The sequence below is a fragment of the Diabrotica undecimpunctata genome, chromosome 2 (assembly GCF_040954645.1).
Source record: "Diabrotica undecimpunctata isolate CICGRU chromosome 2, icDiaUnde3, whole genome shotgun sequence".
NCBI lineage: Eukaryota > Metazoa > Arthropoda > Insecta > Coleoptera > Chrysomelidae > Diabrotica > Diabrotica undecimpunctata.
The window spans coordinates 172,740,694-172,766,388 of NC_092804.1; the positions used below are offsets into that span (position 1 = coordinate 172,740,694).

A 25,695-nucleotide genomic window follows, 5' to 3' on the forward strand; every position below is an offset into this window, starting at 1 on the left:
CGCATGCATCAACTGTAATATGTAACAGCCAGTTAAGTGTGGCTACTTCAAAATTCTTTATCTTTTTAGCATGGTTTTCATCTAACACAGCTGCAACGCCATAAGACTATTTTGACATATCTAATTTCTCCTCAGGATGCTAAATTTTTCAGTATTGGACCTACGCACTGTTCTTATATTGCTCCAGACATTTTCAACAGGGGACATATTCAGAATGTTATGCAGCCTCTAGGTATGTATTTTCTGAAGAATGTTTATGAGATCTAGTCTTTGTAGCAAAGTTCCATCAATGTCATGCAACCTGGTCTTTGACAAATTAAAGATTTACTGCACACTTTCATTAACTAAGATGTTATCTGTTGTTGTTATTCAATATTTTTCTGGAGAAAGATGACATTTTGGTATCATGAAGATCTTTGCCCAATATTCAATTTTGGTTTGGTTAATTTTCATTGGACTATGTTGATAAAAGACTATTACAAAAAAATATCACTAAAGATAGGGATACAGATAATGAGCATGACAAAAAAGTCAAATGACAGGAAAACATTTGAAAATTAAATTTGTAGCATAATTATTAAACAAAAATCATAACAGTATCAATTGAGATGGTTTTTGAATCTACTCTCCCACTGGAGTAGAATACATATAGATCTCAGAAAATTTACAAAAAAAAAACAGCAAAAGTTATTATTGAAGAAGCCTTGAGTTTCTTGAGCATATCTGTTAAGATTCATTTCTTTAAGATAGTAAAATTTCCCGTATACTGGTAACAATAAAACAAAAGTAAACTAAACAGTTTTTTTATTTGTTCTTATACAAAAAAAAATTAATAAATCTACGTTGATTTCTTAACTGGTTTAGTACCTTCACGGAATCCATTGCGGAAACGCCTGCGTACAATTTTAAGATGACGGAGACGGCCAGTTCCGGTGGTCTTCCTCCTCTTGGCTTTGATGGACCAGTTGTAGGAACGTAGTTTTGCAGATGGGTAGCCACATTGAGCACACTGTGATTTTTGGATGTGGTATGAAGATCTACCACACCTCCTGCATAGAGTGTGGGTCTTATTGCGACGTTTACCAAAACTTGAGGTACCTTTGGTCATTTTGACCTACCTGGAACAATGTTATTATGTAAATCTTAAAGAAATAAATTCAAATGTGAAATGTTAATCGTATTATAGTATGAGCTTTGTTCAAAATGGAAATAAACCAATATTTTTGTTTGAAGTTACCAATTTATTTACATAGAACAGGATACAGATGTAAAAAAGGTATACAGCAATTTAATAAACAGACACAACGAAAACAAATGACAAATATGAAAACAACAAAAGCTGAATTACTGTTTATTTTTTATCTGGATTACTGTAAAAGTAACCAATTATACATTATTCTCTAGAAATCTAGGTATTATATGTGTGCATTGGAAAGTTTAAGGTACATTCTTTGTAAGAGCATTATTAATTGCATGAAAAAATATAAAAACAATTTTTTATATCCTAAAATAAAATTCGATATTGGTGGAACTGAGGCAACTTTACATCATCAATAATATATCAAAAACTAAAGAAAAATATTCGACATGGGTTTTGGTTAACGGTTTTCAAAATAAGTAGCGACTAATAAATGGTAATTTATATTTTGATATCTGTTATTAACCTAACTTTACTAAATATACGTGGAATCATCAATTCCTATTCATTTTACGTCGATATTTCCCTATTCTTTAATCAAAAAGGCGATAATGATTTGAAACTACCGCCATACGACAATTATCCAATCAGAAATTTATGTGCACGTTTCAACGAAAATGGCTGTCGATGAAAGAAGCACGTTACTTTTGTGTTAAAAAATAAAATTTAATCGTCGGATTTGAGGAGTTATGTGAAATTTGTGACAGAAAAGCAGACTTAAAATGAAGTTCTTAAATGTTTTAGTGCTCGTTTTCGTGATAATGAGTAATTCTCACGCCGAGAACAAACAACCTACAATTTTAGTGTCAATATTGGTTAGAAACAAAGCTCATACTTTACCTTATTTTTTATCGAATTTTGAGTCTTTAAATTACCCCAAGGACCGAATGGCTTTGTGGTAAGTTATTTATTTATTAACGAAAACGTGTTGTAGTCTCTATAACCTTACCTATGCAAACGTGTGTTAAGTTAAAAAGGAAAAGGAAGGACAGGAAAGGATAGCGACATAAATGACATTTGCTTGACGTATTTGACATATGTCCTGACACAGTAACAGTGTGACCAACATGTTCGTGTTCCGTATTTATAAATTTCTTTTTATGATTCTCAGATTAAAAAAAACTTAGATCAATCGTTTTGTAGGTCATATTTAAAAAAAAATCATACTAAATATTTTTAGAATTGATTTTGAAATTGAAGTCATCTGTTGCAATTTTCAAGAACTCTACCAAATATTTTCAATATCTATGCGTCTATATTCTTTTGTCTGATGCATGTATTTTATGTTGCCTATTGAAATGTTGCACATTTTTTGGACCACTTTTTTAAATGTTATACTTTACATATAACATCAAAACTTTTTTCTTGATGTTATGTGTAAAGTTGAGTTTTATTGTATCCTTTTTTTGCTTGTTCTGATGCTTCTATTGGCTGTTGGAAATAGAAATGATCCACCCACAATACACATCAATATGGTTATTATTTACATGATTACTTACCTATTGATCTAAAGAGCTTGTTCTACTAGCGTAGTCAAAAAAGTCATTCAATTTTAGCATTCATGATGTTTTTCTAAGGTCAAGATTCCTTTCTCCTTCGATTTTTTTTTTAGTATTCACCGGTCAGCTAAAAAAATTGGTTTATCACTTATTTGAGCTGCGCCAAGTATAGACAACTTATAGTTCGCTAGTACTGTGTTAAGTTTCTTTATTTCTTTAAATATTTATAAAATTTAAACATAAGTCAAATGTTTCAATTATATTCTTAATTAAATCCATAAATTATTGTTATTTATGGATTTTGAAGTATGTTTATTGATTTAAAAAAATTGTCAAGTAAAAATTAGTAAATGGTATTAACCTATAAAGGTTTATAATTGGTGGTGGAATATAATGATCTAGTGATATCATTATCTTTAAGATCTTGATTAATTAATTCAGATTTCTATTAGCCAATATTCACTTTCTTGATAGGTTTCAAAAAATAAAAAAAAAACATATTTCAGAGTAAAAGTTAATCATATCTCATCTTCACATTCATAACTTGTAATTTTTATCTACAAGTTTATTTCGTTTTAGGATTCGAAGTGATCACAACACAGACAATAGTTTAGAAATCATTCGGCAGTGGATATCTTCTGTTAAATTTAAATACCATTCAATTAATACAGAATTTATCGAAGATGGAACGCAATATCCAGGTGAACATGGGCCTGCACACTGGACAAATGAGAGATTCAATCATATTATTAACTTGCGAGAATCTGCTCTTGAATTTGCGAAAAACATTTGGGCAGATTTTTTGTTGGTAAGTCATTATAAAATATTTTTTCTACTCTTATATTAAGAATTTCACAATGGAACTGTTTGCCTTATAAATATATTCACATTAATACATTTCACATTTGTTTACTAATTGACTTATATAAAATCAGATTTAGGTTTTCTCTGTCAATAAAGTATATTAACATATTTTACTAACAATTTATTAGATACACAGCTCGGTCCATTACGTGCGTACTGGACAGATACCGCAAGTGTTTCGTAACAGATAATTCGTCCATGTGCGACCCAATGCAAAATACGAACGTAAACTTTTGCATTTGATATATATTTTTCTTTCAGACGCCGACTATAGTACTGACCATATATATATATATATATATATATATATATATATATATATATATATATATATATATATATATATATATATATATATATATATATATATATATATATATATATATATATATATATATATATATATATATATATATATATATATATATATATATATATATATATATATATATATATATATATATATATATATATATATATATATATATATATATATATATATATATATATATATATATATATATATATATATATATATATATATATATATATATATATATATATATATATATATATATATATATATATATATATATATATATATATATATATATATATATATATATATATATATATATATATATATATATATATATATATATATATATATACGTCATTTTCCTTTGGCAAATTTTAAATCTATGAGCTGTGATTTTTTAATTTTCAAACTTAGGAAGCAAAATCTTAATTTTAATTATTTCGTTAGTTGCTTTTTGTTTTGCTACAAATTTTTTACACAATAATTATATATTTTGAAAGAAAACGAAACGTTTCTGGCAACTGTAACACTTTCCAAATGCAAAAAAATCAAACTTTTCTTGCATCTCCGAGAAAATGTACCATTCTCATTGATCGCAAATTATTATGTGTACTATCTTGCTTTATAAATAAGTAAGGTTATGAGTGGGTTACAGGTTTTTGCATAGACATATAATACAAGATAGACTGATCGTTGCAATAGCAGCCAGTTCTCCCAGTGCGACAGAGACAACTGACGTAAAGCAGTCCCTGCATCTTTTTCTAATGGGCCGGATTTATCGACCACGTGACCTTCTTATTGTTCACTTATGTCACGGAAGTGTACTGGGGGAACAGTAATGTATTGCAGCAATCAGTTTATTTGTATTATATGTCTATGGGTTTTTGTGCACAAAATGATACATGCAAGTTGCCTATTTTTAAATAGGCAACTTAGCAAATTAGTAAATTCCCCATTTATAGTAAACATTTGAGTTTTTTTCTATTATTGTCTCGTATCCAATTTATTTATTTCCACGATTTGGGACAATGGACGACGAATTTATTTCCACGGGTATTCTGAAAAATCCGAATAAAAACATATATATATATATATATATATATATATATATATATATATATATATATATATATATATAAAGATACTAGTCGAAAGCTTACTATGATAACTCCACAAGGTACTTATTTTAAAAAAGAATAACCGAAGAAAGCAGAAACACATATATCACAGAAAATGATGGAGTATCTTAGCCTCGGCCAAAGAAGTTCTTGGTGAAAGAAATATAAATAAAAATAAATCGTTCCCAAGGCGAAGAACTACATGGTTTTGTACAAAAGTGAAGGAAAAATGTAAAGAAAAGAAAAAAGCTTACCTGAAATATATATCAACCAAAACGCAAGAGGCATACCATAATTACAACACAACTAAAAACAAAACACATGCACTGGAAAGAAAAATAAAAAATGATCACTGGGAACGCTTTTTGAAAGAAATGGAACATGATTTTTACGATATGCAAAAAGAAATATGGCCCTTCATAAGAGGTCAAAGAACGGAGGTAAACGAACTAATAGAACCAAAACACATAGAAAAGGATACGTGGATTGACTACCTAAAAAAGCTATATGCAGAGAAAGAACAAACGACGCTTGAAGAACTTAGTATAAATGTACAGGACAAATGAAGAACTTAGTATAAATGTACAGGAAGTTCGGAAAATACTTGAAAAGCTGAAGAACAGAAAAGCAGCAGGTAAAGACGTGATACCAAACGAATTACTGAAATATTGTGGAGCAGCAATGTCAGAACAATTAACAACAATAATTAATAAAATTATAAAACACAATAAAATAGCGGAAGAATGGAGAACGAGCGAACTAATTCTAATATTCAAAAAAGGAGATAAAAAACAGCCAGAAAACTACAGAGTATAAAGTTGTTAAATACTACGCTAAAACTTAACTAAAATTTTACAAGTGCTAATAAATCAGAGGATAAGTTTAGCAGATGAACAACAGGGTTTTCGTAGTGGAAGATCGTGTACAGATGCAATATTCGTTATAAAGCAAATTACTGAGAAATCACTAGAGTATAATAGATCAGCATTTCTGTGTCAGATTGACCTAAAAAAAAGCGTTTGACAGAGTGAGACTCAAAGATGTAATCCATCTTCTATATAATCGAGAAGTTCCCCTAAATATTATAAAACTATCGAAAACATCTACCAAAACAACAAAATGGAAGTCAGAATAGGAAGACAACTTACATAACCTATAGAAACAGGCAGCGGAATAAGACAAGGTGATTCATTGAGCCCCATTCAATTTGATCATGGATGAAATCATCAAAACCATTAACAAAGGAAGAGGATACAGAATGGGAAACAACGAAATAAAAATACTCTGTTTCGCAGACGATGTAATATTGATAGCCCAAAATGAAGATAGTCTGCAAAGACTGGTCCACAGATTTAACATAAGAGCAAAATATTTTAATATGACAATCTCATTTCAGAAAACTAAAACAATAGTAGTCAGCAAAGAACCAACCAGGTGTAAAATAGAAATTGATTGCATTAGTATTGAACAAATAATGGAAATAAAATACCTGGGAATTACACTGTCTAGCTATGGAGACCTGGATAATGAAGTGAGAGATCAAGTACAAAAAGCAAATAGACTGACAGGATGTCTTAATAACACTATATGGCGAAACATACATATTAATACTGAGATGAAGTCAAGAATTTATAAAGCCAATGCAAGACCAATAATGACATATGCCTCAGAAACAAGGCCTGACATAGCCACAATGCAAAGACTACTGGAAACGGCAGAGATGAGACTACTGAGAAGAATTACAGGAAATACGCTGAGAAATCGAAAGAGAAGTGAAGGCATTAGAAGAAAATGTAACGTACAGTGTATAAATGAATGGAAATAAAATAGAAAAAAAAAAAAATGGAAAACCACATAAGCAGAATGGAGGAGACCTTCGTCGTCAAAATAGCAAGAGATAAGTCACCAATCGGCAGAAGAAGTATCGAAAGACCGCGCAAAAGAGGGAGTGACAACCTTCCACAGAGGTATTAATCCGCCAATCAACGAACAGAATTGCTTATAAAGAGGAAGAAGAAGAAGTTTAATTAATTATATTACTCACTATATATTTAACAAGCTTAGTACAGTAATAGTATATACATATTTATAACATTAATTACTACTACTACTAAGGATTTCCACAGTTTTCACTGTCTTCCTTCACTCAACCGTTTTCTCCAATTTTCCCTGTCATTCCAGTCTCCATCTCGCAGGGTTCTTTTCTCCATAGCCTCGTCGATTTCATCTCTGAATGACCTTCGGGGTCTTCCTCTCTTTCTTCTTCCAATCGGGCTCCATTCTGTGATTTTGTTTATCCAGCGTCCTCTGTCCGCTCTTCTGACGTGGCTGTACCAGGATAGTCTCTTCTCCTCTATATAGTCGATTATGTCTGATTGCACTCCCATTCTCCGCTTAATCTCTGCGTTTTCAATTCTGTCTCTTTTTGTAAGTCTACAGCTTCTCCTCAGGAACTCCATTTCTACTGCTCTTACTGCTTTCTTTCTTACTGCTTCTTTCTTACTGCTAACCGAATACCTAACAACAGAAAACAAGGATATGAGAAACCTAGAGATAGACGAGGGAAGACAAATAAATGGAACAGATAAATTCAAGTATTTAGGAACCATAATATCGAACCAGGGAACAACAGAAGAAGATATAAACAACAGACTGAGACAAACAAGAAACTGTATAAGACAACTAAACTCAGTGTTGTGGGATAAGAACATTACGATAAAGACAAAAAAGAGAATATATAACACCCTGACAAGAAGTATCCTGACATATGGGTCCGAAAACTGGACAATAAACAAGAGAAATATAACATTAATTGTACTATGAATTATTAAAAATACGTCTACAAATTTTAAATTCTAATATATATTACAGTACATCATATAAATATAATTGTTAGTGAGGGAAACAATCTTTTATTAGAACACATTTTCCTTGTTCTCTACTAAGGATGTAATTGTCGTTACAATAACAACCATCAACACACTTTGTTCCGCAGTATGCGAATTGGCGAACGTGGCACGTTGGTATACAGGGAAATTCACAACCAAAGTGAGCATTGGGATCTTCGCAAGAGTCTGAAATAACAAAAAATAATGTTAAAAGGTGATTCCAATCACTTGAAAAGTAAATGATTTAATTTCCTCTGTTTTATGTTCAGTAAGAACGTAATTTCAACGAATGATGAAATAAGAACAGCTATAGATACAAATACAGCAAATTACCAAATACTATTAGGAGATTTTAATGCTAAATTGGGCAAAAAAGAGGAAGATTACGAACATTTAATTGGTAACTATGGCTACGGAAAAAGAAACGATAGAGGAGAAATGCTTCTCAATTTCATGAATGAACATAACATGTACTCAATGAACTCCTTTTTCAATAAAAAACCAAGCAGAAAATGGACATGGATGAGCCCCGATAAAAAGACAAAGAATGAAATAGATTATATCCTAACGAAGAATAGAAACCTAGTAGAAGACGTATCAGTATTAAATCAGTTTGACCTAGGAAGCGATCATAGACTAATAAGAACAAAACTAATAATTAACAAAAAACTAGAAAGGAAAAGAATACATAAAAAAAGATACAAATGGACATCTGAAGAAATCAAAAATAGTAAATTTAATAAAAAGATAGCGCATGCATTAAATCAAGTTAGCATGCAGCAGATAAACTAAAATGATATTGATGATTTGAATAACCTTATTACCGAAACAGTGAATAAAAGCCTTCTGCAACTGAAAAAACCAAAAACAACATACAATGAATTAGACAAAGAAATATTACAACAAATAAAAAGAAGGAAGATCTTAAATAAATCTAACAAAAGGGGAACCGACGAATATAGAGAACTTAATAGGCAGATTAGAAAAGGAATCAGACAACAAAAAAGAAAAGAAAACGAAAAATTAATAACAACAACTATTGAAAAAAATAAGAGTATGAAATGCCTCAGACCGACACTAGGACGACGTCAGATGATATCATTAATGGGAAAAGACGAAAATGAAATCACAATTAGAAAAAACATACTGACACGAATAGAAGAATTTTACACAGAACACATCAACAAGATGATGAGATGAGACCAGCACGGAAATTAATAAAAAATGTTGGATCAGAAATGCCAAAAGTAACAATTTCAGAGGTAACTACAGCATTGGAAAATATGAAGAGAAATAAAGCTGCAGGAGAAGATAATATTACCACAGATATGATATTAGAAGGAGGTAAGGAACTAATTGCAATTGTAACTAAGCTTGTGGACAGTTGTTTACATCAGGGCCAAGTCCCTAAGAGCTGGAACAACTCTAAAGTAATCTTATTACACAAGAAAGGTGATAGTCGAAAATTGGAAAACTACAGACCCATCAGCCTACTGTCACACCTGTTTAAAATACTCACCAAAGTCATAACTACTCGACTAACAAGGAAATTAGACGAATACCAACCATATGAACAGGCAGGTTTTAGAAAAGGCTATTCAACTTCCGATCACCTGTTAACCACAAAAATATTAATAGAAAAATGTAACGAATACAAGTTTCCAGTTTTCCTAGCATTTGTAGACTACGAAAAAGCTGTCGATACCATAGAACACACGGCCGTAATAAACGCAATGCAAAATTGTAGAATAGACAGCAGATATATTAACTTAATAAAAGAAACTATGAACCAAGCTACAGCTACTTACTACCTAAATGAAAATGAACACACGAACCCTGTACCATTAAACAGGGGAGTCAAACAGGGAGATACTTTATCACCCAAACTGTTCACCTTAGTTTTGGAGGACGTTTTTAAAAACCTAAATTGGAAATATAAGGGAATAAACATCAATGGCCGCTACCTCAGTAATCTACGATTTGCAGATGACATAATCCTGATAGCTACTGACCTACAAGAAATGCAAACCATGCTTTTAGAACTACATACCGAATCTTCTAAAATAGGACTGAAAATGAATTTAAACAAAACAAAAGTCATGCACTCCGAAGACACCGTGACAATAATAAACGATAAAGTTATAGAAAAAGTTGAAGAATATATATACTTAGGACAAAAAATAATACTAAATAGGGAAATTCAATCTGAAGAAATAAAAAGAAGAAGAATGTTAGCTTGGGCAGCATTCGGTAAACTGAACTATATACTCAGAAATCAACAAATTCAATTACATCTTAGATCTAAAGTTTTTGATGCATGCATTATTCCGATATTAACTTATGCGGCACAAACATGGACAATCACAAAAAAGAATATGAATATACTTAGAGTCACTCAACACGCCATGGAAAGAGCAATGCTAGGTATATCACTTAAGGACAAGAAAACAAACACATGGATAAGACAGAAAACCAAAGTCACCGATGTCGTGCAAAAATCATTAAAGTTGAAATGGGAATACGCTGGACATGTAGCTAGGAGCGATCTAAACAAATGGCACAGATCAATTTTAACCTGGAGACCATACCAACACAAAAGACCCAGAGGCAGACCTCCTATGAGATGGACAGATGATCTGAAAAGGACTGCCGGGAAAAATTGGCTACAAGTAGCGTACAATAAAAAACAATGGAAAGGAAGACTTGAAGAGGCTTATGTTCAGATGTGGACCTGAATGGCTAGACGAAGAAGAAGAACGTTGTACGTCAAAAAGACGTAAAATTTCGGAAAAATTGTAAATCCTGTGATATAAGAGCTGTGCTTATTTATACCTTAAAGTATATACTTTTTAACTTTTTTTGAAGGAAAAAAAGATATATTTTTGATATATGATTTTGTTTTAAGAAAAAGAGGGTTCATTTTACATAGAAAATGTATTCTTGGATACTTTTTTGAGCATCTGGAGCCCGGCATGCAGGAAAAAGTAATGAAATACGAGAAAAATTGTTTTACTTGGAAATATATCATTTAATTACCCATATAGACCGCTATTTTGGACCTGGAAGGTTGAAAATTTGGTAAATCATCATACATATTTTATAGTATAGAATATAATCTGTAAAATTGCGGCCGAATGGAGAAGAGTCACCTGACCAACTTTGAAAACTTGACGTGGAATTACCCCCTGTAGAAACAAACAAGTAGAACTGATTGGCGAAGTAAATGATAAAATTGAAGTATTAGTTCAATATTTGAAAGATTTATTAGAATTTATGGATAACTATCAAGGAAATACAATAATCCTTTGGGAAAATTCAAAAAAATATTAAAATAATATATAAAAACTGTAGACACTTACCTGTTTTATTATACGGGATGGCTGTATTGACTACAAAAAGAAAGCAAAACATAGCAACTGTTATGAATTTCATCGTGAAATAGCAATAATATTCAAATTAAAGAACTATCTGAATCACTAGAGATTTAATATTGATTTGAAAATTATCTTAGTTAGTATTTTATATACAAACGTAGGCGTTAATATGTAAATAAAGTTTACATATCAGTTCTAATTATATTAATGATGTTATTTGTTTTAAAAACAATCTGTATAAACTTGTTAAATATTACTCTAAAACTTACAACTAAAATTTTACAAATGCTAATAAATCAAAGACTAAGCTTAGCACATGAACAACAGAGTTTTCGTAGTGGAAGATCGTGTACAGATAAAATATTCCTTATAAAGCAAATTACTGAGAAATCTCTAGAGTGTAATAGACCAGCATTTCTTTGTCCGATTGACCTAAAGAAAGCGTTTGATAGAGTAAGACTCAAAAATGTAATCCATCTTCTGTATAATAGAAAAGTTCTCCTAAATATTATAAGAATTATTGAAAACATCTACCAAAACAACAAAATGGAAGTCAAATATAGATGGACAACTTACATAACCTATAGAAATAGGTAGCGGAATAAGACAAAATGTAGATAGTCTGCAAAGACTGGTCCACAAATTTAACATAAGAACAAAAGAATTTAATATGACAATCTCATCTCAGAAAACTAAAACAATAGTAGTCAGCAAAGAAGCAACAAGATGTAAAATAGAAATTGATGGCATCAGTATTGAACAAGTAGTGGAAATAAAATAATTGATAGATTCTACCGTTACTTGATGGAAATTCATTGTATGTAACAATAAAACACTGAAGATTTTTGTTTTCAAAACTTTCACAACATTTATTATAAAATCTTAACACTGCAGCTGCTTCGGCTGATTGCCTTTCTCAAGTGATCTATTTTTGACATGCGTTTACACTTTATAGTCTTTAATGAAATAGGTTGAGGAGGGGAGAACTGTTTGTCAGTATGGGTAGGTTTATGAAATATGGAGAAGTCATGTTTGTTTTTAAGCGTGATAATTTTTAAATCTAAAAAATTTATGGATTGATTTTGTTCTGTTTCTATTGTAATTTCAATATGACTATAAAGTGAATTAATATACGATAAAAATTGGTCGAGTTGCCTGTTAGTTCCTGTGAAACATACTAGTACGTCGTCTACGTATCTCCACCAATATAAAAACTGTTTGAATATGGGATGTTTTGAAATCTTTGTCTCTAGATGATCCATAAAAATATCTGATAGCAATGGGCTTATGAGGATTGCCCATTATAAGTCCTGCACTGTTATTTGTATATATTTGATTATTAAATTCAAAGTAGTCCTGGTTTATGCAAATTTCAAGATGTAAAATTTCAGATGTAATGATTGGATTTGTACTATTTTGGTCTAAAAAGTTTTTTACTAGAATAAAAGTTTCTGTAGGAGGAATACTAGGAAAAAGATTTTTTACGTCAAATGAAATTAATCTTGAGTTGTTAGGTAATTGAAAATGTTGTATTTTATTAACTAGTTCTATTGTATTTTTTATGGTAAATTTTGTTGGAAATTTAGTGTGTTCTAAAATAATCTCTAACAGTTTTTTTGAAAGTTTTGATGACGGAGCTGTATAAAAAGAAACTACAGGTCTTATTGGTTGATTCAGTTTATGTAGTTTAATAAAAGAGTATAATTTAGGAGGCTGCGGGTTGATGATATTGAGGTATTGTTATATATTATATACTGTTGGGTTGGGTATACTATTGATTTTGAATTTTCTAAGGCTAGCTTAATTTGTTTTTGATACTTTTCTGTCGGATCTTTGTGTAACGTTTCAATATTTTGATTATTTAAAAATTCTATTGTTGTGTTATTATATTTTATTTTATCTATAGCAATAGTAGTGTTAATCTTACTGTATTTAATAAGCATTCTATAAATCCGGCTGTTATTAAAAACAACCTCAATTCAATCTTAAACAAACATGGAGAAAATTGCTGCAGGATATTTACAGATGCATCCATATGCAACACAGGAGTTGGTGCTGCATATGTAACGTCTAACAATCAATTTCAATTCAGACTGCCCAAATATTTCAGCATCTTCTCTGCTGAACTTTATGCAATACGCAAAACTCTTGAACATATCAACAATAATAAAATACCAAAATGATTGATTCTAAGTGATTCCCTTGGTGTTTTACAAACCTTAAATCATATGTATAAGAAGAAAGAAATTTGGATCTTAGGTGATCTTAATGCAAGAACTGGAAAGAGCTCCAACAGTGAAATAATAGGGAGATATGGAGAAGACATTCTGAACGACAATGGTCAAAGATTAATAGATTTTTGCGAGGCACATTCTTTGAAAATATTAAATGGTTTCTTCCCCCATAAGAATATACACAAATTAACATGGACGCAGCCTACCAGGAATTTTAAATTAATAATTGACTATTTCATTCAGCGTAAAAATTCTAAACTAAAAACGAAGGACGTGAAGGTGTTTAGAGGGCCAGAATGTTGAAGTGACCACCATATGATTATTGCAAAACTAATGGTGACATTTAAGAGAGAACAATCAAGTCACAAAAATGATAAAGTAACAGACATAGGAACAACCATAGAAAACATAAAATTATATATATTATATAAAATTAGAATAGCTCAGAAAATAAAAAATATAGAAACAAAGGACTTAGACCCTGAAATTCTGTATGAGGTAATTAAAAAATATATTCATGAAGCGGCAAATGAAGCACTGGGAAAAGTTGAAAATCGGAAAAAAGGAAAACCTGAATGGTTGTCAACGGAACTAGAAGAGAAAGTTCTCAAGAAAAAAACAAGCATATCACATATGGCTTCAATCCAAAGATCCTCAAGACAGAAATATACGCTAAATGGAATAGAGAAGTTAAAAAAGACGTGGATAAGGCGAAAAATATAAACTGGGAGGCTAAGTGTGATGAACTGGACAGATTTATGGGTGGAACAAAAGTGGCACAAGCTTGGAAAACATTAAAGCAGTTTAGGAAAAATGAGAAAAATGAAGACAACATTTCTCTCATAAAGTTAAATGAATGGGAAGAATATTATACGAAACTGCTGAAAGAGGATAGAGTAGAGTACAGATGGGAAAAGATAAGGGAATTAATAGACAACAGAGACGAAAGACAGGAAATCCCTTTAATAACATTATCTGAATTGACGGAAACCTCAAAAGAGGTTAAAAACGGAAAAGCCGCAGGGCCTGGAGACATTCCCATAGAGCTGGTTAAATATGGGCCGACTGCACTTTTAGAATTAATAGTTGACCTTTTCAATAAATGTATGTGTGGAGACCAGGAAATTCCTAAAGATTGGAATAAATCTTATATAAGCTCCATATATAAGAGAGGGAATAAAAGAGACTGTTCCAATTATAGAGGTATTAGTGTGACGAGCTCTGTGGGCCGGTTGTACGGCAGAATATTAAAGAAGAGGGTTGAAAGACATACAAGATATTGAAGAATAAAGCGGCTTTCGTACCGGGAGATCCTGCCTTGATAATATATTTATCCTACGACAAATAATTGAAAAGCGTGTCGAAAGAAGTAGAGAAACCCATTTGGTATTTATAGACCTTGAGAAAGCATATGATAGTGTCCCGTTAAAGAAAATGTTTGAGGTCCTCGAAAGGTCCGGATTGGATTCGACGTATATCCGAGCGATATATAAATTGTACGAAAATGCAGTTAGTTGTGTAAAAATTGGAACCAGAAACTCAAACGAATTTAAAGTCACTAAAGGCCTAAAGCAAGGATGATGTTTGTTACCGACACTCTTTAAAATATACGTCCAAGAAGCATTGAGGAATTGGAGAAATAAATGTAAATTTATGGGCATCGAAGTGGGACAAGAAACTCTGTATACATTGTTGTTTGCAGATGATCAGGTGGTGGTTGCAACCGATGAGGAAGATATAAATTATATGAATCGAAAATTATTTGAGGAATATGCCAAATGGGGGCTTACTGTAAACATAAGCAAAACAGAATATTTAAAAATTGGAGGAAATACCACAGATCTGAGGCTTGAAAACGCAGTCATAAAAGGCTGCAACCAGTATAAATATCTAGGAAGCATCATATCAGCAGATGGCTTAGATGGCAGATGAGTTAAGATAGATGTACAAAACCGAATAACCCAAGGGAAAAAATGCATCCGAATACTGAATTCATTACTGTGGTCTAATAAAATAAAATTGCATACCAAACTTCGCGTATACAGAGCAATTGTAGAACCAATTACCACATATGGTGCCGAATGTTGGACGATGACAAAGAATGAACGAGATAAAGTAGACGTTGTGGAAATGGATTATCTTTGAAGGTCATGTCGAGTATCGAGAATGGAAAGAATCAGGAATGAGGAAATACGAAACCGTACAGGAATTAGAGATACTCTTTCAGATAGAATACAAGGAAGGCAATTACAATGGTATGGTCACGTGATGAGAATGGAGGAAGAGCGGTGGCCAAAGAAAGCCTTAATGTATGTTCCGCCAGAAAGAAGGAAAAGGGGAAGACCACCAAATTCCTGGAGAAGAGAAATTACAAAAACAATGCAGTCTAGAGGCTTAGAAGAGGGAGATTGGAGAGATAGAAAAAGATGGAGGCTGAAATGCGGGAAGCGGCAATCGCCGTAGGACCCCCGGTATATGATGATGTGAAATCATATGTATCCTAAAAGCCCCCTAGAAAAAATGGTAAAATCTGAACTAAAGCAAGCTGAAGAAAATTCCAGACGCATTACCTTCATATGGATCCCATCTCATATTGGTATTGATGGAAACGAAGCTGCAGTACACGAGTAAGTGTCGAAACAGATGTAACGGAGTGTCGAAATCCCGCGGAGATATAAAAACGTCTATAAAAAATTTAATTACGTGTAAGTGGAATCAAGAATGGAATTATTCACAGACAACACTACGGAAAATTAAAGACAATGTTTATCTATGGCTACCTAGAACTCGAAACCGAAAACTGCAAATCATCATTACTCGTCTACGTTTAGGCCATACAAGATATACGCATTCGTACCTTTTTACCAGAGATAACCCCCCTAAATGTGACATTTGTGACGAAACAAACAGTGTTAAACATTTTTTAATTGACTGTCCACTTTTTGTAAATAGACGCAACAGGTTCAATATTCCAAACAATATCAATAAACTCTTAGGTATAGACTTAAATTATGCTGATTTGGGAAAATATTTAAAATGTATAGGATTATATTATAAAATTTAAACTATTAGAATTGTACCCATCCCATCCCATCCAATGGCGCTACAGCCCAAATCGGGCCTTGGCCTCCTTCAACAGGCTTCTCCAACCATCTTTATTTACCGCTGTTCTTTTCCATGAACGCGTTCCCAGGCAGTTCCTGGCATCCTCATCGACTTCATCTTCCCATCTCTTTTTAGGTCTTCCAACAGGTCTTTTTCCCTGCATTCTTGCATTTAATAATTTTCTGGGGATTCTATTCTCATGCATGCGGACCACGTGCCCTGCCCATCGTAATCTCTGCAGTTTAGTATGTTGTGCTAGAGGTGGTTCGCTATATTGCTCGTATATTTCTCTATTGTACCTAATTCGCCAGTTGTTGTTTTCACTTATTGGGCCCAAGATCCTACGTAATATTTTTCTTTCAAACACATCTAATGCATTGGCAGATTTCTGTGTCACCACCCATGTTTCGCAACCATAACTTACTATGGGCCTGATTATTGTTTTATAGACCCGGAGTTTTGTTTTCCGGTGTACGTCTCGCGATTTGAATATGTGGCCCATCGCGAAATAGGCTTTATTTGCCAGCACAAGCCTTCTATTTATTTCCGGTTCTTCTTCATTGCTTGCGACCAGATCCATTCCTAGGTATGTGAATCTATTTACATGTTCTATATCGTCAATAAAGTGTTGTTGCACCGGTCTATTTGATCTGGTTTGTATGAGTAGTTTTGTTTTATTTGTATTTATTGCTAGCCCTACTGCTTCTGCACTCTGTTTCAACTCAACGTAGGTTTCTTCCGCTGCATTCATTGTTCTGCTCATTATGTTTATGTCATCTGCGTATGCTGCTAATTGGGTAGACTTGTTTGTAAGTATGTTATTTCCGCTCACCGTCAACCGTCTAATTACATATTCCAGAACAAGATTAAAGAGCGTTGGAGCTAGTCCATCGCCTTGTTTCAGTCCTTGCGTTATCGTAAACGCATCAGTGATCTGTCCCTGAATACATACCTGTGCTTCTGTTTCTGTCATTGTCATTTGCACTAGTCGTATTAATTTTGATGGTATGCCAAATTCTTTCAGTATATTAGGTAGAATTGTTCTATCTATTGAATCATAGGCTTGTTTAAAATCTACAAAGAGATTGTAAACGTCCATGTCATATTCCCATGCTTTGGCTAGTATTTGTTTAACTGTAAATAGTTGGTCAATGGTAGATCTATTTTGCCTAAACCCTGCTTGATATTCCCCGATGATTTTTTCCGTGAGAGGTTGTAGTCTTCGATTAATGATGTTTGTGAGTATTTTGTATCCCGAACAAAGTAAAGAGATGCCTCTATAATTCTGACACAACAGTTTGTCTCCTTTTTTATGAATAGGGCAGATTATACTTTTCTTCCATTGTTGGGGAATTTCTTCTTCTATCCATATCTCTCGTATTAGCTGGTACATCTGTTGTGTCAAATTCCTTCCTCCTTGCTTGAGTAGTTCTGCCGGTATTTTATCTAGTAGATAAAATTAGAATTGTACACCTACACCGTATTAACGCTAATCACCTTGGATGCGGTAAACTTTTTCAATAATAAAAAAAATAGTAGTGTTACCTTTGTCTGCTTTTGTAAACACCATGTTGTTTTGTATTGATTTATTTTTAATTGAAATGGCTGTTTTATTCTCTTTGTAACAGGAATTTTTGGTTTCACTACACACATTTGTAATAGATTTTGCAATTATACTTTTTTCGATATTGTTTGCAGTTTTGTTTAATGCTACTTCATATTCTACACCTAAATATTCTTAAGTTTTCTGATTATTCTACTGAGGCAAGTTGTATTTAAATCCTTTCTCTATAAGTTATATCTAGCTATTACTAAATTTAGTATCTGTTAAATTTATAAATCTATTGAAAAAATTATGGTTCGAAAAACTTTCTTTGTAATGAATATTGGATTTTTTACTATTAGTAATTAGATTATTTAGTTTTTTGCACTGTGTATTGAATTTTTTTATGTATTATATTATCTAGGTTATTAATCTATTATATATTAATTAATTAATCCTCAGGTTAGAATCTAGGATATCAAATTCTATATTATTTAATCTATAATTTAATTCTGCATGACATACTTTAAGATAAACAGCTATGATATCTGACTTTTTGTATTGGTTTTTTCTGTTGTCTTTCAGCCAGTCTTGCAGAAAGATTTATTATTTTTGTTATCTGCTGTTTTCCCCAGTAACAAAATACCAAAATGGTGTGATAATTGCATTAAAGCAGATGAATACAAATGAAGATTGTGTTAGTAGTAGTATTTATTTATTATTTGCAGTACAAAAATGGTATATAAATATTTTTAACATATCAATTATTAAAACAAGTCTATAATCTATAAAATTAGAATAGATATTGATGTATCATAAAATAGATCTTAGTGAGGGAAACAATCTTTTACCAAAACACATTTTCCTTGTTCTCTACTTAGTATATAATCTTGGTTACAAAAACAACCATTAATGCACTCTGGTGCACAGTTTGCAAATTGACGATTGTTGCACGTTGATATACAGGGAGATTCACATCCATAGTGAGCATTGGGGTCGTCACAGGAGTCTGAAATAACCAAAGTATTAAATTATTTCATTTTCAAATTTTTAGAATTTATAAATAATACTAATATTTACTAACAGGTATTAATATTTTTTTGTACTTGATCACCATACAGTAGGTGGGAACGACTAAGAGAAATGATTTAACAAGCAACCGATTTAGCACTACCAAAACCCTCTCAAAGAAGACAAAAAAAAGATTGGTATGATAATGGTTGTAAGAGAGCGATTGAGGAGTGGAATAGAGCCAGAATCAATAGGATAGCATAAGGAAGAATAATTTGAACAATAGAGAAATATATGCTGAAAAGAGAGGGACGCAAAGGATATATGCGCAACAAAGAAAAGGGTGTAGGAGGAATAGACGATAAACTGGGCAGATGGGTCAGATTTTTAAAACTGTACTTAACATCGGCGAAGAACAATATATTCCAGCAGCCACTAGAAGAAACAATAAATCGAAATAACAATGATGAAATACCATCAAAAGGAGACATAATAGACATAATAAAGAGTTAAAAAAAAATAAAGCACCCGGTAAAAATGGCATCATAGCAGAGTTCCTAAAAGAAGGGGGCCAAAGCTTACAGGAAGAAATCACAGAGTTGATACGTGAAGTATGAACCAAAGATCAAATAATGGATAAAAGCCAGGCTATAACAATATAAAAAAAATTAAATGTTACGGAATGTAAAAAACTGCAGGGATATAGTATTACAAGACACAACGTATACAGTTCTAGCTATATCGATCAGAAATAGAATTAATGCCAGCATTGAAGAAAACCTGAGTAAATATCAAGCTGGTTTTAGAGAAAATAGATTAGTAATAAACCAAATTTTTAAAATTAAACATATTCTAGCTATTTCATATGAATTTAATCTGTTACTAAACATATTGTTCATTGATTCTAGGCAAGAATATGACACACTAAACAGATCGACAAATTAAAATATTTTGACTTTTCGGATAAAATAATACGATTAACTAAATCCCTTCTGAATGAAACCAAAAGTAAAGTTATGATAGAATGTCATGTTTCTGACAGTTTTAATAGGTATCACTAGAGGCCTGCGACAAGGTGATCCTAAGGTGATTCTAAGGGAAAGCCATATACACAATAAAGGCTTATTCTACCACCACAGACATCAATGCGTAGCATACGCTGACGACCTTTCCCCCTAATAACAAGAAGACCAACAGAATTAAGAGGAATTTTTAAAAGACTCGAGAGAACAGCCAGAGAGTATGAGCTGGCAGTAAATGAAGAGAACACAAAGTATATAGAAATGAGAGGAAATAATGAACATTTAGGACAGTTTTGGAAAGTATCTGCCCGAAACAAGGAATACAACTTTGAGATAGTTGGACAGTTCGATTAATTGGTAGTAACGTTAACAAATAGAAAAAAGAAAGTCAAGAAATCGAAAAAAGAATGGTTAAAGGTAGTAAAAGTGCTGGAACTCTAAATAAGATGCTGAGATCAAAGAAAATATACAGAGGAGCAAAAAGAAGAGTATATACAACGGTTATCGGACCAACGGTGCTTTATGCTAGTGAGACCTGGATTTTAAGCAAAACCATAGAATTGAAGCTAGATAGATGGGAGCGAAAGATACTTAGAAGAATATATGTAGGTATAAAAGATGGGCATATCTGAAAAGAAGAACAAATAATGAAATAATGCAAATATATGGACAACAAAAATTTCAAACATTGCGAAAGTTCAAAGGCTAAGATGGCTCGGACACGTAGCTAGAATGCAGGAAGGAAGAGTCCCCAAAGCAATAATAAATACTGAAGCTGGCACAAAAAGGAAAAGAGGACCACTACGAAGAAAATGGATGAAATCGGTAAAAGAAGATTTGGGATTGTTAGGAGTACAAAACTGGGGACACCTAGCGCACAAAATAGAAAGAAATGGAAAAAACCACTAAAGCCTTGGGCCTTTAGGGCCTGTTTTAGCTGATGTTAGTCATGACAGTGGTGAGCAAATATATATATATATATATATATATATATATATATATATATATATATATATATATATATATATATATTTGCTCACCACTGTCATGACTAATATTTTGGTCATACCAGATCAAAGTTACACAATTATTTTTAAGCTACTGGTGGATAAACTACTTGATGAAAAGCGATATAATACACCCAACGTTACTGGGAGATATAGTATTAGCACATATAGCAAGTGGTTGTAACTAGGAGTAGTCTTATCTCCTCTCTTGTGGACTCTGTTCATAGATGGATTGATAGACTTAGTAAAGGCAGACAGAATACCAATATGCCTACTATTGGACGGATATGCTCTAATATAGTTAAAATACTACGGAGAATAAGCAGGAATTAGCTCAGGGATCATAACAGGCTCCTGAATTGGGCTCTAAAGTACAATAAGACTCTTTCATCCTGGAAACTTAAGTTCCAGACTATGTAGCAAGAACCTGTAACAGTCAACCGGCTGTTGCTTCGTTCCAAAACATTAGGTCGCAGGCTGCAAACACTTTTTAAAGATTACCCAGTGACCAAAAATATAAGGTACTCATCCGTTAAACATGTATCAGCTGGAAAAGGTCCCAAAATTCTGGACTGGGTATCACAAGTGAATGGAAGGTGTACAATGTGTCAATTGGGCGCAACACGATGAGTTTTTAACAGACAGTTTCCGATTAAAAGACGCTAGAATCATAAACTATACGAAAATAGCTTACCATTAATAGGGTGTTATACTTTGATGTACAACAAGAATAAATGGGGAACTAACCGATAGTAGAAAAAAAAAGCACGAAACAGATCGGAATCGAGAAGAATCCTAGAACAGGCCAAGACCCAAAAAGGGTTGTCGAGCCAGTGATGATGATGATGAACCGATAGTTTCAGGGTCACAAAGGGTGTGAGACAAGGCAGCATACTAAGCCAAATTCTATTTAACATCTATGGTGAATGGATAATGCGGAAAGCTACTGAGGACTGGAACGGTGGCATCACCATTGGCGGGAAGAAGATTTGCAACTTGAGATATGCAGATATCCTCGCTAGTTCTGAAGCTGAATTGATTCACCTGCTACAACGGATAGAAGACGTAAGCTTAAGGATGGGCCTTAAAATAAACAGAGATAAAACGAGAATCATGATAATTGACAGAGCTAACAACAATCAAAATCATCTGGTCATGATAAACAATATCGCTGTTGTAGATAAATTTCTGTATCTGGGCTCATTAATAACCAACAAAGGAGGCTGTACTGAAGAAATAAAGCGGCGGTCAGCAATCGCAAAAAGCGCTATGGCAAAATTAACAAAAATTTGGAAAAGCCATGAAATAACTACCGATACAAAAATGAGACTAGTAAGAAGTCTAGTTTTTCCAGTTTTTCCTTATGCATCGGAATGCTGGACCCTTACTGAGAAAGACAAAAAGAACATAGATGTATTTGAGATGTACTGCTGGAGACGAATGCTCAGAATACCATGGGTGGCCCGAAGAACAAATGAATCCATACTGGACCAGCTAAACATAAAGAAAAGACTAAGAACACAAATATCAGAACAAATAATAAGCTATTTTGGACATGTGCTTCGAAGAAATGTTCTTCAAAAACTTACCATCCAGGGAAAAGTAGAAGGCAAAAGAAATAGAGGTAGATCTCCCACACGATACACGGACCATATTGTTGCTACCATTGGCGCTCCACTGTCAGAATGTGCTAGAATGGCAGAAGATAGAAAAACGTGGAGGAACATTGGGAAATTTAGCTAATAGCTTCATGATATCACGATACCTGCATCAGGTTAACGACTAAAAAGAAGAATACTTTGATGTCTACAAAAGAGATTAAAACCAAAAATAACTACATAGTCACCAGTGGAAATACGCAAAGAACTAGGTTAAACTTAATATTAAATCTAATTTAGATTTAATGATAAATATTCTTTGGTTATAATCAAAACTTGCAGAGTATACCGCTATGTTTTGCTATGTGACGCCATCTAGAGTAGAGTAGCCCTACTCTGCTAAGTGGTAAGGATCCTTTCTTTCTATCTATGACTATGTCGTCGGTTCTGTCACTATATAAATTGAATTACAAACATTTATTTATCTACAGTAGACAAATTAGAGAACAATAAATCACTGGAATCGCTTCAAATAGCATAGGAGCTATTAGAAAGAAGGAGATGGATTAAAACCAATACATAAGCTGATAACAAAGATATCGTTGAATAAGCAGTTCCGGTGGAGTGGACTATCGTTATTATTATACCATTACATAAAATGGAATGTGGAAACTACCGAGGAATCACGCTGTTGAACGTAGCATACAAAATAATGTCTGTCATTTACGAAACACTTATAATCTACGCTACAAAATAGTTAGCAAACACTAGTGTGGCTTCTGCAGACTGAAATCAACAGTAGTTCAGATATTTGTTCTATGATAAATTCTTGAAAAAATCAAGTCAATATAACATCGACACACATTATCTCTTTATAGACATCCAACGCGCATATGACAATATAAACCAAGAATTCTTTATACAAACAGTGAAAGAATTTAATGTACTAATACAACTAATAGTATTAATAAATGAAGCTATATTTTTTAACATTCTAAAATTCTTTAAAAAATATTTAAACAATACAAGCAATTTGTATACTTACTTTTTTTGATATACGAAGAAACTGCGAAGTTGACCATAAAAATAAGGCAAAAGGCAGCAACTATTGTGGGCTTCATGGTTGAATCAATGATAGTAACGTCGAAGAAATATCTGAATCACTAAAGATCGAATGTTGGTTTGAACATCCTACCTGATTTGTATCTTATATACCACCGTAGGTGTTAAAAATTCAAATCTTATTCTAATTATATTTATGATTTTACTTATTGTATAAAACAGTTTGATAAGATTGATAGCAAAGAAGGGCAATTACTAAAATTTGCAAGTTTAACTGACACATATGTCGGAGTAATGGATATTTGCATATGCAAAATTTTAGCCTCAAAACATAATATATTAATTGTTATATAAATATATGCAGTAATGTATACATATAAAATATTTACATAAAATGGCGATCATTCTCTTGATTTATTATGTACTAAAATAGAATGATGGTTGTAATTAGGGTCTTTTATTGTTGTACTACAATCGCAATCAATTGTTATATATAAGTTAATTGTCATATTTATTATCAATACCCGAAATACAGGATTTTTAATTTTATAAACTATTGTTTCATCAGCACGTATTTTTTCATTAGAGGCCTATTTTATTTGTTGCAAAGCAGAACATCGCAGTGGTAGTTTTGCTATACCAATTTTGCATCCCAGAAATGCGTCTTCTTCGTGGTTCTCTTTTGTCATTTATCTTCCTTGGAAAGTAGTGAAAGTCAAAAGCACTTAGAAATCATGACCACACCACCAAAGTAAAACAAGAACTAAAAATACTAAAGTCTGCATGCCCGCCTACATCTGAATACTCTGCCGAGTTTACTCCAAAAGAAATTATTTCAGCAATATCAGCAATTAAGTCTGGAAAGGCACACGGCTCCGATAAAATCCGTCACTGTGGCAAATATGCTAGGAAGTGGCTGGCTGATTTCTATACAGATCTCCCATTCACTAAAAAAGCCTCCATTATAGCTATATTAAAACCAGGAAAGCCAAATGATCAGCCCCAAAACTACCGACCGATTGTACTGCTGAGCTGTGTCTATAAACTGCTGGAATGCTTAATTTACAACAGAATTAGTAGAAACATATTTGAATTGATACCTATTGAGCAATCAGAGAACACATAGTGGCGAAGTAGACGGATCCGCAACGATAATTTTAGGTCTCTGCTACAAAATATTAAGACCAAGACTCTAATTTATTTCCAATTTATTATGGAAAGAAAAAATTATTGCTGCAGCTGTTTCCGAGAACGGTTATTCTAAGTTTACGGTAAAGCTAGCATCGCCATAACTATATCTTAGCAAGGAAAAGGGCTAAAAAAAACTACCCCATCATCCCCTAGAGCTCACCCTAAACCTCTTCTTCTTCTTCTTCTTCTTCTTCTTCCTCTTTATAAACAATTCTGTTTGTTCATTGGCAGATTAATACCTGTATGGAAGGTTGCAACTCCATCTTTTGCGCGGTCGTTCCATAATTCTTCTGCCGATTGGTGACTTATCTCTTGCTATTTTGACGACACGGGTCTATTTTGAGTCCATTCATTTATACACTGTACGATACATTTTCTTCTAATGTCTTCACTTCTCTTTCGATCTCTCAGCGTATTTCTTGTAATTCTTCTCAGTACTCTCATCTCGCCGTTTCCAGTAGCCTTTGCGTTGTGTTAATTCTTGACTTCATTTCAGTGTTAATGTGGCTGTTTCGCCATACGGTGTTATTAAGGCATACTGCCAGTTTATTTGCTTTTTGTACTTGATTGTACTTGATAATTCCCAGATATTTTATTTTCGTTACTTGTTCAATACTGATCCCATTAATTTCTATTTTACATCTGGTTGGTTCTTTGCTGAA

At 32.6% G+C, this 25,695-nt stretch overlaps 2 protein-coding genes and 1 long non-coding RNA gene across 5 annotated transcripts in view; 1 reads left to right on the plus strand and 2 right to left on the minus strand.

Annotated features, from left to right (window-relative positions):
• Positions 1–787: 787 nt before the first annotated feature.
• RpL37a (ribosomal protein L37a) lies at positions 788–2,272 on the minus strand. Of its 3 annotated transcripts, none has more exons than XM_072524029.1 (2): positions 2,148–2,272; positions 788–1,118 (listed from the first exon to the last, which is right to left on the minus strand). In XM_072524029.1, the coding sequence occupies exon 2, from the start codon at positions 1,106–1,108 to the stop codon at positions 839–841; it is 270 nt and encodes an 89-aa protein (XP_072380130.1). In that variant the 5' UTR covers positions 1,109–1,118; positions 2,148–2,272; the 3' UTR covers positions 788–838. The 3 variants fall into 3 exon arrangements, with proteins under 3 accessions (XP_072380130.1, XP_072380132.1, XP_072380131.1); XM_072524031.1 differs by having other exon boundaries at positions 2,074–2,198; XM_072524030.1 differs by having other exon boundaries at positions 2,039–2,189.
• LOC140435232 (glycosyltransferase 25 family member) overlaps positions 1,132–25,695 on the plus strand; it is a 47,002-nt gene continuing 22,438 nt past the window's right edge. Inside the window, exons 1-2 of the mRNA XM_072524032.1 lie at positions 1,132–2,096; positions 3,277–3,505. Of these exons, the coding sequence (XP_072380133.1) occupies positions 1,921–2,096; positions 3,277–3,505 (405 nt within the window). The 5' untranslated portion in view covers positions 1,132–1,920. The remainder of the gene's footprint in view (positions 2,097–3,276; positions 3,506–25,695) is intronic.
• On the minus strand, positions 18,847–24,125 carry LOC140435233 (uncharacterized). Its single transcript, XR_011950125.1, has 2 exons — positions 23,826–24,125; positions 18,847–19,151 (listed from the first exon to the last, which is right to left on the minus strand). It is a non-coding gene; the product is annotated as an uncharacterized lncRNA (long non-coding RNA).

Bases quoted from the DNA above. Each gene is read 5' to 3' on its own strand.
- RpL37a (XM_072524029.1), bottom strand. From the start codon at position 1,108: ATGACCAAAGGTACCTCAAGTTTTGGTAAACGTCGCAATAAGACCCAC.